At 46.0% G+C, this 16,023-nt stretch overlaps 1 protein-coding gene across 1 annotated transcript; it reads left to right on the top strand.

Annotated features, from left to right (window-relative positions):
* Window positions 1-2,297: 2,297 nt before the first annotated feature.
* Window positions 2,298-15,907, top strand: nexn (nexilin (F actin binding protein); the record flags this gene model as incomplete). Its single annotated transcript, XM_084436118.1, has 13 exons — window positions 2,298-2,699; window positions 3,004-3,195; window positions 3,992-4,076; window positions 4,214-4,362; window positions 6,119-6,319; window positions 6,494-6,670; window positions 7,266-7,448; window positions 7,547-7,738; window positions 13,685-13,735; window positions 14,435-14,629; window positions 14,854-15,078; window positions 15,194-15,382; window positions 15,524-15,907. The coding sequence occupies 13 exons, from the start codon at window positions 2,298-2,300 to the stop codon at window positions 15,905-15,907; spliced, it is 2,625 nt and encodes an 874-aa protein (XP_084292244.1).
* Between the last annotated feature and the right edge of the window lie 116 nt (window positions 15,908-16,023).

Below are 16,023 nucleotides of genomic sequence, written 5' to 3'. Positions count from 1 at the left end.
ACCCTAAATGTCAACGCAAGAGTAGGTGAATGCCTAAAGCAAGCCAAGCAGCATCAATTACAGGCAGCCGGAGAGCAATTAGGCTATTAAAGAAATTGAGCTTTGAGGAAATTGCTGTAGGCTAATTAACATCCAACATGGCAGAGTAGAGCTGCATCTGACCCATGATATCAGGAAGACCACGCGTGCGTGAAGCAACAGCTGAACCGTGCCACTGGCGCGCGCGGAATGCGGTTGACGGCAAAAGTAACGGTGCGGAAGGCTATTTTTAAAGAAACTGCTAAACGATACGTAACCTCACCCATTTGACTTTGAGTGGTCTCAGAGGGAGCGGAGAGAACGCATCTCCGTGACTGTACAAGTAGGGATTCTATTTGGCATTACCCTACCTTTTATTGAATCAACTAGCCTATATGCGCAGAGAAGTTTGAAAATAAGGACAAGGACAAAGCTACAGCTACAGAACAAGGTAAACCTTTGTATTTGATTGACACGCGAAATATGCTAAGTTTTGGACACGTGGCTGCAACTGTCGAGTGATCTAGCTCTGAATGATCTAGAAATTCACCACGGATAGACTACTTAAGTTTACTTTTCTAGGACAGTCGGGCCATGGCTAGGCCTACTATAGAAAGCAGTCTGACGTGAGATAATGCTACATGTAAAAAGTGCTGTTTGGAACCCATAATGGTTCTAGCTGAACTGAAAAGGCCTTGATTAGGAACATTTTAGCAGATGATTCCCACAGGGTTCTGTGCTATGGCGTAAACCCACAGTAAATAATAAACTATTCGTGATGTCTGTGATTCTAGGTCTCCTGCAAAATAAAAAGGTACAAAATATTCAACAGTAGAGCCTAATGTAAGTCATAAATAGGACTCGCCTGCCGGGCCTATTTGTGTAAATGAAATAAACTGTAAGCTATATATATATATAATGATCAAATAAAAGTGGTTAGATAATGCTGAAATAACTTTCCTACTCAAACTCAATAAATGTCCAAATGAAGAGAAGTATATAATATATATTATGACCCATTGTTATTACTGTGTAGGGTTAAAATGAGATTGGAGGAAGTGATTATCTCTAGGTAACCAGCTGAGATAGATGTTCAGATCTCAGTTCACTGGTGTCGTTAAAGGAGTAAATATATTCATGTCTAAAACATCACATTTAGTACAACACATATCTTCAGTACAGCTGGTTGGTTCAGGTCAGATCAAACCTGCAGTAAACTGAACAACCAACTGGTGGTCTTTTGGCGCACTGCTTCTCCGAGACAGTGTCCAGTGCCTCAGGACAGTAGGCTGTACATCAACAAATAAACCAGGAAATAAGCAGCTGTGATGGTGCTTTTGAATACTCAGAAATGGCAACCAAGTGGATTGATGGTAATATTTTCCAAATGAGTAGTTACACTATAATAGATTATTCATCAATCAATCAATCAATCAATCAATCAAAGCTTTATTTGTATAGCGCATTTCATACCCAGAGGCAACACAATGCGCTTTACAGAGAACAAGGGAGGTGGGCATACGACCCACTCTCAACATATTCCAGAGGGAAGCAAAAAAACAGTAATCACCCGGGGGCCAGATAAGTGAGCTGTAAAAATTCTTCCCTGACCCCTCTCAACAACAAGCTCCAGGAGTATGTTTGTCTACCGGCTAAGAACATTTATAAAGCAATACATTGCATTAAATTACATTTCAGAGTGAGAGAGGCTAAAAGCATCATAGGAGAGAAAATATTCTACGGACATGCCATATCATCCACAGCAGACACAGGGGTATCTATCTATTATTATGTTTCCAAACATTGATAAACAGCAACCTTTAGACTCTGACTAAGGTTCTAAACATCTCTTACTCATCTGATTGTCTGGTACTAATTCTGGCCATTTTGTCAAGGGCCTGTTGGGAGACATGGGGGTGCCAACGCTTGTTTTGTCCAAGCGCGTATCACTCATCAGAAATAGACATGATCACATGTCCTGAACGCACAAGTGGGTTATTATTAGAGTCCTGCACAGTATCTCACAATACTGGGTAGTGGGTTTCTCTCTCTACGCTGTGGTCATGAAGTGACTGGCCTGGACAGCCTCTCCACTTCTGCAAACTGTTCTGGGTAAAAAGAGTGGAACCTGAAACATCACTGGATGCTCAGCTACTGCATTTATCACACTTTGGGTCAGGAAAAGCTCCACTCAGGTTGCTCTGTTTTGATGACCATCATACTTGTTTTGCAGGTAACGTTCGTCAAGGGCCCTGTCAACTTGTCATTGTGGCGCAAGCATGACTGAGGTGGCAGAGAATATCATTGATTTGGCGCATGACATGGCTGATGTTGCCCACAATGTGACTGATGATGTAACACACGAAGAAGAGGACAGAGCACAGGAAGAGAGTGATGAAGTGCACAAAGACCATGACAAGAAAAACAGCAGAGATTATGAAGCACACAATAAGAGCGACGAAGCACTCGATTTGAACGACGTGGCAGACGAAGAGGATGAGGATGATGAAGATAATGCACACGATAAGAGTGATGAGGCTCACCAAAAGGATGACATGGCAAACAGCAAGAAGGATAAGGCACACTCTGTAAATGGCACATCGCATGACTCAAACAATGACACACCCAATAACACAAACGACGAGTCACAGAACATCTCTGAAGTTCACCTGAAACAAGAGGTGAGTCTGTCTCCATAAAGAAAGTTTGATGTCTCCTGATATTTTATCTCCTCAATATTTAGCTTTCCTCAAAGTCTGTTTAGTTTTTCCACCATAGTTTAATACAAAGTATTTTTTATTGAGGTTCTGTGTCTACCTTACCTCCACAATGTTCAATTCAAAGTTCTGTGTCTACATTACCTCCACATCTGTGGCTTTCACCCAGGACATTTCCCTTTAACTCACTCTCTCAAGCCAACTTTATCCACTGGTTTTCTATCTATTTCATATTCATTTACATTAATGTCTCACGGTCTTACCATAGAAACTGCTCAGCTCCAAAAAGGCAGTGGCCCGTAGCTATGTGCCCAAGCTGAACAAGGGCGATGTGAAGAACAAGTTTGAGGCCATGCAGAAGGCCAGAGAGGAGCGCAACAAGAAGAGGAACGTGGATGAGCACCAGAAGAGGAAGGAGCAGTACATCAAGGAGAGAGAGTGGAACCGCAGGAAGCAGCAGGTCACAGACAGATAACCCCTCCCACTAACCAAGGCCTACCTGCATGGCATGAGGCATGGCCTTCCGCAACGACTGCTGGTGTGTTTGAGATTTTGTTGTTTGCACTACATTTAAACTATACTTAATGTAGAATGGGCTATATGCACAACTCCAGTACTTCCTGAAATTAGACATGCTTCTCTATTTCCGGTCTTACACTATTGGATGAAATGATTATTCATATTTGATCATTGTGCTGCAGTCAGGCACACCTGGTTAATCACTTCATCCAATAGTGTAGGACAGGAAATGGAGAAGCATGTCTAATTTAAGGAAGTACTGGAGTTGTGCATATAGTCTATAGTCTGTGGCATTACAACACCATGAATAATCACCACATTAATCCTTACAAATACTGTACATTTAACATTAATTGGTGCTAATATCCATGAGGTTTATGATGAACAACCTTCTAACTCCTGTGTTTGACCAGTTTGGTGCCTAATCACAACATGTATCTCAGGAATCATTCTGATTCAACACATTGTCAGAGGGAGGGATTAACAGTACAACACAGAGAGAGAAAACCCTCCCTCACACAGAAGCTTCTCCAGACTGGATGCCCACACGTTGATCTCTCCCCATGTCACAACAGAATCCTCCAATCACAGGCTTCACCATCCATCACATGACCATGCTATTAGCAGGGATTAGGCCCCAGAGTGCTTGGGGGACCAGCATGGCTCCGAGGTGGCAAAGTAGATGATCCCAGATCAAGCCGAACCTCACCATGATCTCCCGTCCGATTCGCCCGCAGATAAAAGAACTGCTCGCCTCTAGCGATGAGGAGGAGGAGGTGAAGCCAGCCAAGGTGGAGAAATCCTACGTACCCAAGATCACAGGTAGGATGGGGCTGGGGACGAGGGGGAGGGCAGGGAGGGGGAGGGGAGGCCGCTGGAGGTCCTGGAACGGCCTGTGGAGACTCTAATTTGACCGTTTGTGGTTGTTTCATGGTTTCATCTCTTTGTGGGCACCTCAGGCAGCGTGAAAGGGAAGTTTGCCGTGATGGAGAAGCAGAGACAGGAGGAGGAGAGGAAGAGGATGGAGGAAGAGAGGAAGAAGCGTGCTGCCCAGGACGTCATGGAGAAGGCCAAGATGAAGAAGGAGCTGGCTAAGAAGGCTGCAGAGGTATGTTAGCGTGGGGCTCTGGCACAGGGCTACAGAGAGAAATGGGACAATGTTGGCAAGCTTTGCTCAGCCACTGACTCCATTGAGGGATTGGCTTCCATTCTGTAATCATTCAGGTAATCCTCAGCTGCCTTTCTGGGTTATTTTAAGTGTCATTTGAAAGCCTGCAGTAACAGTTGGTGCAGGCTGGATGTAAAGCCAGTGGAGATGGGAGCTGAATGGCCACAATAACCCTCAGGTGGCGTGGAGAGGACAGGGTCTGAGGGACAGGGTCTGAGGGACAGGGTCTGAGGGACAGGGTCTGAGGGACAGGGACTGAGGGACAGGGTCTGAGGGACAGGGTCTGAGGGACAGGGTCTGAGGGACAGGGTCTGAGGGACAGGGTCTGAGGGACAGGGACTGAGGGACAGGGTCTGAGGGACAGGGACTGAGGGACAGGGACTGAGGGACAGGGTCTGAGGGACAGGGACTGACATCACCTCACACAGTTGCTTCTATGTTTTATTGCAACTTGTCTGAATTGTGCATGTGCTGCTTTTCTTGGTCAGGTCTCTCTTAAAAAGACCACACACACAAGAAAAGCATTTTTAATCTCAACAAGACCACCATTTTGTCAAAACTAATTAACGTTAAAACCAACATATCAGATTGTTTCATTGAACCATAGTGTCCAACTTCAATGACTCACCCCTACCTTTCGCATGTCTTGTTATTCCAGCATTTCTTCCTGTGTTGTGAAATTACGGCCGTAACTTTGCTCCGCCCCTGTGCCTTAAACGTACATATTACACGTTTTAGGCCTTTCGTTTGTCTCCCATTGCCATCTAGCGGTAGGAAATCGCTTATTGCCGCTTTGAATAAATAAAAGCAAGCTGGTTACAAATTAAATAAGAATAAAGAGATACAGGCCACCTGAAATGCATATGGTTTTAAGTGCTATACACTGAGGCTAGCAGTAGCTGTAGTCAGAGCTTGCTTGCCTAGTTGATATTGACCTAGATTAATTAAAGGGATGCTTTGCTCTATTTATTTGGTGGTGGGTAATAAATTGATAGTCATTTTTGCATGCCAAAGAAAGTATGACCATACAAATGAGGTAAAAGCATCTTAGCGTCACCATCACACTTTTTCGGCTCCAGAAACAGTTATATTTATCAAGTTATTACCCCCAAAATAATTCTATGTTAATATCTTATGCATGGTGGATTGATGGAAAACAAACAAAAAACGTATTGACCGCTCTCAGTGTCTTACATGCAAGTCACACTAATTCTCCATTATTTTGTTTAAATAGTTGAGACCATCTTCCATGAAGAGCAACTCTAGACCAGGAAGTGTCTGTAATCTGAGGAAGTTCTGACTGAGTGAGCTAGAAACAATGGGACCAGAGTGCTGATAACCGGACAGCCAGGGCAACAGACACTGCCAGGTGTAGACAGCATGTGACTGCCAACTGTTTCCCACACCAGTGACAGACTGAATTAGCGCCTGGCCTCCCCCTCCTCCTCCTCCATCTCCGCTCTCTGACCAAATTAGACACTCCTATCTTGGGGCTGACACTCACTGACTGACCCACTGCAACTGGCGGTCATTAGACCAAAAGAATGTTCTCCTCAGATTGCTTATCTTCAGTTATTGTGTGTGTTTGCGTGTGTGTGTATAGTAGAGTATGTTTCTACTGTACATAAAGTTACTCTTAAGCTATAGCATTTCACTTCATGTCTAAAATCCCGTTTGTGTTTCCAACTTCCGCCAGGAGGGAGATGATAGCATTCTGGTACAGGTGGTGCCAGAGAAGCGCTCGCGACCTCCAGGCAGGATTAAGATGAACTTTGAGGACATCGAGAAGAACCGCGAAGAGGAGCTGAGGAAGAGGACAGAGGATGAGAAAAAGAGACGCTATGACGAGAACAAACGCTCCTTCCGGGAGGCTAAACGTAACTCTGTTGTTGATCAGGTGATTTGTGGGAAGTCACTCAAAGATTGGCTTTAGCAGGAGGGAATACTCATTGCAATTGAATGTGAAGTATCCTACTACGCTAGCACAGAAAACACCTTGGTTTGTTTGTTTGGATTTTCTATTTGTATGCGATACAGTAAGTTTTCCTAAACATAATTTTGTCCTCAAAAGCCTGAAGATGAGGACAAACGTCCAGAGAGGGAGCAGGTGACTCCTGGGAAGCTGAAACTGACCTTCGAGGAGCAGGAGAAGGAGAGACAGGAGCAGCGTAGGAGGAAGGCAGAGGAGCAGGCCAAGCGTCGCTTAAAGGAGGAGAAGAGAGCCTTTGAGGAGGCCAAGCTGGAAATGGTTAGTAAGACTTCTCCTGTCAAAACACACAAAATCTATTTACTGTGTTGGCATTACGTACGGTATTAAAGAGAGGCATTATAGAGAATGTTTTAGATTATGTGATGCTTGAACCTCAAAACCTTGTGTTGCTAACGTCAACAGAGCTCTCCAGTTTAACTCCAGTTTCATGATCAGTGTGATTGAGAATGCCCTGTCCATCACAGGGTGTGCAAACTGGAACAATGTCCCGACTCACACCAGGGAAAGCCCCAACTTCAGCTGCTTCAAAAGGCCGCTCAAAGAATGGCTGTTAAGCAGTCAAAAATGCCCTCACTAAATGCCCGACACGTATAATATTTATATATGCTTGTACTTACAACTGTTTATTTTCAATTTGTACTAGATGTCCTTTATTGTATGTATTGTATTTTATTTTACTGTATGTTTGTGGACTGCGGATGCAAATGAGCTAATAGCTAAATCCGGCATATTTACATGTTTGTTCATATATAGAGCTCTCTGTGTATGTCAGCTTGTCCATTAATGTGCATTGTCCTGACGAAATAAACAAATAAAGTAAAGTTAAAGATTGTGGATCTGTGTGTGTTTGCAGGGGGAGGATGTGGAGGACTTCCAGGGCTCTGAGGGGGAGGAGTTCAGCCCTGGGAAACTGAGGCTGAGCTTCGAGGAGCTGGAGAGACAGAGAGTAAAGGAGGAACGCAAGAAAGCAGAGGAGGAGGCCAAGAGACGCATGGAGGAGGAAAGGAGAGCTTTCGCCGAGGCCAGGAAGAGCATGGTCAGTTTGAGCTTTCCTGTCGAAAGAGAAGAATTGCAGTCTACTGTCTAGCGTGATTTGATGCTCCTTTTGAACCCTCTGTTTGTTCCCCTTGCCAGATGGTTGATGATGATGACGAGGTGTTGCTAGCCATGCTGAATCTGGAGGGCAGTAAGCCAGGGAAGCTGTGTGTCAGCTTTGAGGAGATGGAGCGCCAGAGGAGGGAGGAGGAGCAGAGGAAGGCCGAGGAGGAGGCCAAGAGGAGGCTGGAGGAGGAGAAGAGACTCTTCGCAGAGGCTCGCAAGAGCATGGTAGGACGGGGTGCCACACAGCCTCTGCATGCATATGACTCAGCACTGGCATGTGTCTGCTATGTCTGTGTGTGTGTGTGTGTGTGTGTGTGTGTGTGTGTGTGTGTGGTAAGGGGACAGGTGGCTGGGAAGTCTACCCCGGCTCTCAACCTAATACACTGTACAGGGCTTTGGCTAGGTTGTTTGGTCTAGGGGTGGGTCTGGCTGATTGAACCCCCCAGTGTCCTCCACCCTGTCCACACACTAGCGTTGTGAAGAGCTGAGAAGCAGGGCTCACCTGAGTCGTGAAGAGACTCGCCTTCTCCGTCTACAGCCCCGAGGCTGATCTACTGTACGTCCTCCTCGCGGCTAGCTCCGTCCTTCTTAGAAGCTCATTCAAACAGTCCTCAAAGATTCAATGCTATTCCAGCCTGAAAGGGATGGAATTTAAATAAAATAAAATCTCTCAAATAAAATAAAATCTCTCAAAAAAAATAAAAATAAAATAAAAATAAAATAAACAATGGTTTAAAAAAAAAAAAAAAAGGGAAAAGCTGCGACGGTGCCGTTCACAACACGCGTGATCCCATCTCCACCTGGACCAAAAGGAGTTGGGAAATCCCACTCAACAGAGTCCAGCTCAAACAGGAAGCCCCATACGCTGCATCAAAGCACGGTTTAGAGGGGATGACCAGGAGAAGGGTTGTTTGACTGGTGCAGCACCCCTAGTGACCGTGTTGGATACCACAAGCTGAGTCAGGCCAGAGGTACTGCTACACAACCTTGGACATGACTCAATCACACTCACAACAACAGGCTCACAAGCATGGCCTGCCTCCACCTTTTCCTCATACAGCACAAACTGACACGCCTCTTCTTGCTCTATGGGGTTCTCTGGTTAAGAGGTTACAGTCCTGTCCACAACTCCTCCCTTCACTGCAAAGCTATCAGTTAACAAGGTCTCAGCTACTGAAGGTTCACCTTTTATCACTCTGGCAGCCTCAGGCTCCGGCATCAGCTCCCCCTGCTGGCCAACGGCCGTCACTGCAGGTTCAACCACAGCATGTCTACTCAAACTACCTGGTGGTGTGATCCTTTAGTCACCTCACCAGCCTCTAGATGGCACATAAAGGACCTCACCAGCCTCTAGATGGCACAGAAAGGTGTTAGCTAGATGCAACACTGTGCCTGGAGATTACATCGCCACGCAGCCTGAAGACAGGAAGTGACATCACCATGCAGACTCCCCGAGCCCCACCCCCAATACAGTCTCCTCTCCAGCCCCCTGCCTCTTTCCCCTGCCTCTTTCCCCTGCCTCTCCTTTCGGCCAGCTGCTCCTCGCCCGCTGCTCCCCCCCGACTCGACCACCTCCCCCATTATTATTGGCAGCTCTATAGTCAGAGACATTTACATCTCTCCCTCATCTGGAGGCTCCTCCAGAGTTCACTGTTTCCCAGGTGCTCGAGTCTGTGATCTTCATCACAAACTCGCAAGCATCCTGGCCAGCTACCCCATTCTACATATGGAAACAAATAACATCAGAGCCCTCAGGTGCTGACATCTTGTTGAAAATCCTCCCGATCCATCTCCCCTAGGTCCCAATCAAAACAGAAATCAAAACCATTCCAGGGCCCTCTTCTCAACGACTGACAACCTCTTAAAGGAGAATTCCACCCTAGAACAACATTATGCTCAACAACTAGACACCCACAAAACGATAAAGAAAAATGTGGTTTCCTTGTGCTCAGTCCAGGTCAGGGACCGGACTGAAGAGCCTCTGTTCTTCTGCATGTTTTTCATATTGGGTTCTTAGGGGAGGCGAATATGGGGAGAACATGCAAACTCCGCACAGAAAGGCCCGGAGACCTTCTTGCTGTAAGGCAAATTTGCACGCTCTATCCAATTACTACTTTTGGCTGAAATGAATATGGTAATAAGGCGGCGTGCCTACCCTAGCGCACCCTAACGTGGCCCAGCCCGAATCTTCTCAAGCTCAAGCTGAAACTGTCTCTCTCTCTCCCTCCTCAAACTGTCTTTGACGCTCCCTGTCTTGCCTCTGTTTTTCCCACAGTGCCTCTAAAGAAAGACACTCTTTCAGTAGAGCTATCAAATCACTTATTTTCATAGAGATGGCCTCCATTACGCCACTCACCTTAGCCAGCTCAGCTAGCCATGACCTAGTAAGACTCTGCCATCTAGGACGCTGCTGCACAAACGCACCAGTAGAAACCAAGGAGGCCCTCTTCCCCTAGATTCGCTAGCCATACTGTGGCTGCTCCCCTAGCATCTAGGTGAGCACAGTCCTCTACTGGTCTGATTCTAACCAGACACACCAGACTCGCTGTCTGACCGCTACACTCTAGGCAAGAAATACACACTGCAACATAACTACAACAGGGCCCAAATGCAAGGAACCAACCGAACCACAGGCAAACGTGAAGCACCAACACGGGTCATAAAGCCCAGAGGCACTCCTCCTGGTCACTGTACCGCTGCTCAAAACCAGGCTAAGCTGATCCACTATCACAGCATTACAACCTAACCAGGCCCAAATACAAAGAACCCAATGAACCACAGACTGCATGAACCAGCCAGGCTGCAAAAAAACAGAGGAATTCCTCTCTCCTCAGGCTACAACATGAAAAAGACATGACATGAAAGAGTCACTAGCACCATAGCTTGCTAACCCACAAGTCAAAGGCTACTGTCTAACCACATACAATATAAACAAGCTAACCAAGCTACCGTTCCCAAACAGAGCTAGCAATGTTGGTTTAACAGGTTGATCGGCCGCACGCTTGACGAGCAAAGGGTGTAATCCCGGGGTTGTTGAGTCCTCGGTTCGAGTGGCATTATGTTTTTCTGCTTCTACGGCAGGTAAAACACTCCCCCGTTTCACTGGGGACAGACAGTGTGTCTAGCTATGCAAATGAGCGGTAGTACGAGGTTTTTAACACCGACAATCAGCCTTCATTAAACAGTGAGCCTGTCGTGAATGATGGCTAGTCGACTAGCTCAAATGCAGCCACTTTGCACAGTGTCTACGACAAAGCTTTGACTGGACCTCATGTTTCGCTGGTGCTGGCAGCAGTGAATGCTGTGTCAGCTCCAGCTAGATATGGAAATGAGGTGAGAAGGTTCCCAAGAACTGTTGTGAATGACAGCGTTCTCACTCTCTCACAACGTGCATGCGCCGGCTAGCTCACATGTAGCCGCTCTACGCCATGTCCAGGACCACACTTTGTCTGGGCCTCGTTCTGTATCACCAGTACCAGTGGCAACAGGTGCCTCGGTTGGCTTCGTTTGGATATGCAAATGAGGTGGCAAAATTCTTTCAGATCACCGCCATTTTGTCTGAATGGGCAAATTGGTGGCATGTTGTCTGTAATGCAAACGCAGCCGACTCACTTCCTCTTTTTATGAATGAAGCTCTTCCCGGCTGGGATGGCATTCACCCTTGCAAAGAGGCACGCCATGAGAAATCCTATGGGGATTCCTCATGTCCCTTCCTCTTCATTGTAGCCCTGGACTACACGCTTAGGAAAGCCAGTAGTGGGCAGGAGCAGGAGCTTGGCTTCATAATAACACCTAGGAAGTCTAGAAGAAACCCTGCTATAGTCCTGGCAGACCTGGACTATGCAGATGACATCTGTCTGATGTCCAACCGTGTGGAGCAGGCACAGGAGCTCTTGAATAGAGTAGAGGCCGAATGTGCCAGGGTTGGCCTTAGGTTGAATAAAAAGAAGACCGCGGCAATCACTTACAACCCCCCCCCCCGGACCAACCACCTCTCAAGACAGCAGGGGGCAATGCTCTAGCAGAAGTTAGCGATTTCAAATACCTGGGTTCCTGGGTCAACTCATCAGAACAGGACCTTAAGGTGAGAAAGGTGCTGGCATGGAGGGGCCTGAATGGCATGAATAGTGTGTGGAACTCCAGTCTCCCTCGACACATCAAACTGAGCTTCTTTCATGCGACCGTGGAGTCTGTCCTCCTATACGACTGTGAAACTTGGACCCTGAAGCCCACCCTGCAGAAGTCTCTGGATGGGTGCTACACCAGAATGCTGTGTGTGGTGCTAGATGTCAACCAGAACGAGCATGTTACCAACAAGCATCTGTATGGGGGGCTAAAAAAGCCGAGTGAGAAAGTGGCATCCAGGAGGATGAAACTTGCTGGCCACTGCCACAGACATCATGAACTCCCAGCCAGCAAGCTGGTGCTCTGCGAACCAACACACGGGCACCGATTAAGAGGACATCCCACACCATCATACGTGGATGAACTGAGGAGGGTCGCAGGAGTGGAGAGTTCTGCGGAACTGGCTGGATGAATGGACGACCGACAGGATTGGAGACTTTGCTGTCAAGCTCGTCTGAGGACGACCTAATGAATCCACTGTTCTCCGGCCTCTCACGGGCGTTGTGAAGGTGATGCCGCGTCCCGATCAAGCTGCAGCTGTCAGCAGAGATGGCAGAGCTTTTATCAAAGGGAGCGGTGACTGTGGTCCCGTTGGAGCAGAGGAACGAGCGATATTATTCCCGCTACTTCCTTGTGCCAAAGGAGATGGGAGGCGTGAGACCAATTTTGTACCTCCACACTTCCACAAGGCGTTGGCAAAATTGAAGTTCCACATGCTTACGGTGCGATGCTAGAAGCGTTTCTTCCTGGCGACTTTTGCACCAGCATAGATCTATTAGGCATAGGCCTACTTCCATGTGCTGATAGTTCTACGCTTTGCCTTCCAGGGAAAGGCATACGAGTATACCAGACTCTATACCAGTATGCCCTCGCCCCCAGGACTTTCTCCATCCGAGACCACTACGCCGGCAGGGAATCAGGATCCTTGCGTACCTGGACAACCTGCTGGTTCTGGCTCCATCGCCTCTTCTGGCCTTGAGGCATACCGCTGTGGTGGTGAATCATCTCACTGACCATCTCACTGAAAAGAGCGCTCTATGGCCGCCCGTCAGATTGTCTACCCAAAGTCTGGTAGACTTTGACAACGGCCGCTAGGCTGAGACGTCTGAATAAATCACCCAGCATCAAGAGCTTGAGTGAGCGATTTCTTTTCTATTTCTAGAGTCGTCCCTTATGACGATTTCTAGAGTCGTCTCCTCACTGCATTGGTTGGTACCATTCGACATGCGGCTCCACTAGTGGACGGCACTGCCTATCTCACTTCTTCTTCTTCTTCCTTGGTCTATTGGCGGATCGCAGACTAGCGTAAGGTGCATACCGCCACCTACCATACTGGAGTGTGCAACAACATGGCTGATATATCAGGCAATAGACTGAGACAGACACATGGGTTTATTGATTTGCCTATCTCTCTCCAGGAACGCCACTTTAACCGGACGCCAGGGGAAAAAAACACACCCATCTCAAGTCTCTTAAAGGGGTACACATTCGCGGGCTCTTACAGGCAAAACCTAACTTCCTTCACTCTCTCAGAGATACCGGCATTCTACCACTGAATCCACTAATATATAATATTATAAACAATAATATGGGATTCCAGAAGTCATAACTAGCCTGGGATTGGATGGACATAACTGTATGTATGTATGTATGTATGTATGTATGTATTTATGTATTGCATGTGTATGTGTAGAGACTGGAATGACTTTTATTCAGTCTTTTATTCAGTTATTTTATAGAATTGCTTTGAAATGACCATAAGCAATTGTTTTTTGTTTTCTTTGAGATTTCAATGCTGTTTTTGCTTTGCATTCTGCTTCATCATCCATACCATTTGAGCATATATCCAGTTTAAATTTTCTGAAAACTAAACCCACACTAACATTCAAGGATGTATTTGTATCTAATTCAATTATAATTGGTCCAATTCTAATTGGAATATAATCTGACAAGAATTAAGCATATATTTGGATGCACTGTACTTTCTCTGATGTGCTCAACTGGTATTCCTGCAATGCTGTCCATTTCACAAATTATTTTTTTAAGAGCCCTGGCGTGGAACAGAAAAAGTCTATGACCACATATGAACATGGAGAAGTAAGATACTTTCAGTTCAAAATCACAATTGCACTTGAACAGTAAGACGGTAACATTATTTAGTAACATTTTCCTTAAGTGTACCTTAATTACCTGTGGTACCTTAATTACCTGTGGTAACACCTTTGTTACGTACAGTAGGAACTATTATATAACAAATCCACTACCCTTGGAGCACTCGACCCCCCCCTAAACTGCTTAACTGTAATACATAGCAGATCCAATGTAACTACAATGTTGTTACTACAGGTACTGCATTACTACTAATAGTATGTAGTTACTAGTTACAGTATATAATGACTAATGTTCACTCAAGCTAAAGTGTTACCCATTATTGTCCATATGCTGCTAGTGAATGCTTTATTTATTAGTGTCATAATGATATGAATAGGTGTGTGTATGAATAGAAATTAAGTAGGCACACTGATGCATCTGTTGCAGCTTGACATTTTTTTCCCACAACTTACTGTATGATTGTATTGTATTACTGCCTGAGAAAAGACTACCAGGCTACCTTTTCTGTATTTTTGCTTGGTTGCTCTGTGCTGATGTTGTCAAAAAAGCAATTTAAGGTTTATGAAGTAGATGGGTTGAATTCCTCCTGAACACTGATGTGAGATTGTTCACTTAGATCAGATCCAAGCATGGTTTAGGTTGAAATCATCAGTGACTCAACCCTCGGTCTGTTTGTGCTGACAGGGACAAGACCTGGAAGACGGCCTGGTCAGGAGTGAGTCACAGGAAGCACTGCATCCTGGGAGACTGGAAATCAACTTTGAGGAGCTACTGAAGCAGAAGCAGGAGGCCGAGAGGAAGCACAAGGTGGAGGAACGCAAGAAGAAAATGGAACAGGAAAAACTTGAGTATGAGCAGCTCAGACAAGAAATGGGAGAGGTCAGTCTTCAATGTATATTCACAATGCTCAACATCAGGAACATTTCAGCAAAGAATAATATATATTAATTAATTATATATATATATATATATATATATATATATATTCATAAATAACAGCAGGAGACTCCCTGATACAGATGTTAATATATATATATATATATATATATATATATATATAATATTATAGTTCATAACTGGTTCATTGTTTTGCTCTCCCAAAGGATGAGGTTAATGAAAGCTCAGACACAGTGAGTACAGAATATGAGGAGCTCACCAAGCTCAAGAGGACCGGCTCAATCCAGGCCAAGAACCTGAAGTCCAAGTTTGAGAAGATCAAGCAGCTGACTGACGAGGAAATACAGAAAAAGATTGAAGAAGAGAGAGCACGAAGGAAAGCTATTGATGAGGAAATCAAAGAGAGAGAGGCAGAGCGATTCCAGGAGGAGGTATGAATTTCATCTTATTGAAATGAGACACGTGTGAACATGAAATCGTGTTCTGCATGTTACCTCAGGGCATTATTCAAGTGTTACACATTCAGGGGCCTGTTTGTTTTTTCAGGATAATGAGGAAGGAAAGACGGAAACGGGAAAGACAGACGACTCTCCGTTCAAGCAGAAGGTGGACATGCGTGCTCGGTTTGAACAAATGGCCAAAGCCAGAGAGGAAGAGCAGAAGAGAAGGGTGGAGGAACAGAAGCTGCAGAGGATGCAGTTTGAGCAGCAAGAGATCGATGCTGCCCTCCAAAAAGTAAATATCATTCACTATAAAAACTGTGGACAAAACTGAGCAAGAAGTTGTAGAACGCATGCCAGAGTTGCTGTTGTTGGGATGAGAGTGTTTCTCAGGCCCGGTAATGATTTTGTGATATTCCGTGTCATGTTTTGGCAGAAAAAGGAGGATGATGAGGAGGAGGAGGGAAGCATCGTCAATGGCTCAGCAGCCTTTGAAGATGAGGAAGATCACGGCAGGTCGGGGGCTCCGTGGTTCAAAAAGCCCCTGAAGAACCAGTCGGTGGTGGACGCTGAGCCGGTCCGGTTCACAGTGAAGATCACAGGGGAGCCCAAGCCAGAGGTGACCTGGTGGTTTGAAGGCGAGATGCTGCAGGACTGTGAGGACTATCAGTACATAGAGAGAGGAGAGACTTACTGCCTCTACCTGCCAGAGACCTTCCCAGAGGACGAGGGGGAGTACATGTGCAGAGCCGTCAACAGCAGGGGCACCGCGGCCAGTACCTGCATCCTATCCATAGAGAGTAAGAGCACATTGGTGTGATCGCATGCCTGCATGATGTCTCTGTCTGTTTTCCGTCTGTCTCAAATGGACCGCATGCTACTCTCTCCTCATTGGCTTGGAGCTGCAGCTGTGTATAACTGCTCTTCTGTTATCTC

Source organism: Borostomias antarcticus (assembly GCF_949987555.1).
Source record: "Borostomias antarcticus genome assembly, chromosome: 3".
Classification (NCBI taxonomy): domain Eukaryota; kingdom Metazoa; phylum Chordata; class Actinopteri; order Stomiiformes; family Stomiidae; genus Borostomias; species Borostomias antarcticus.
The sequence above is the reverse complement of the archived record's forward strand: the minus strand, read 5'-3'. Positions and strand labels throughout refer to the sequence as shown.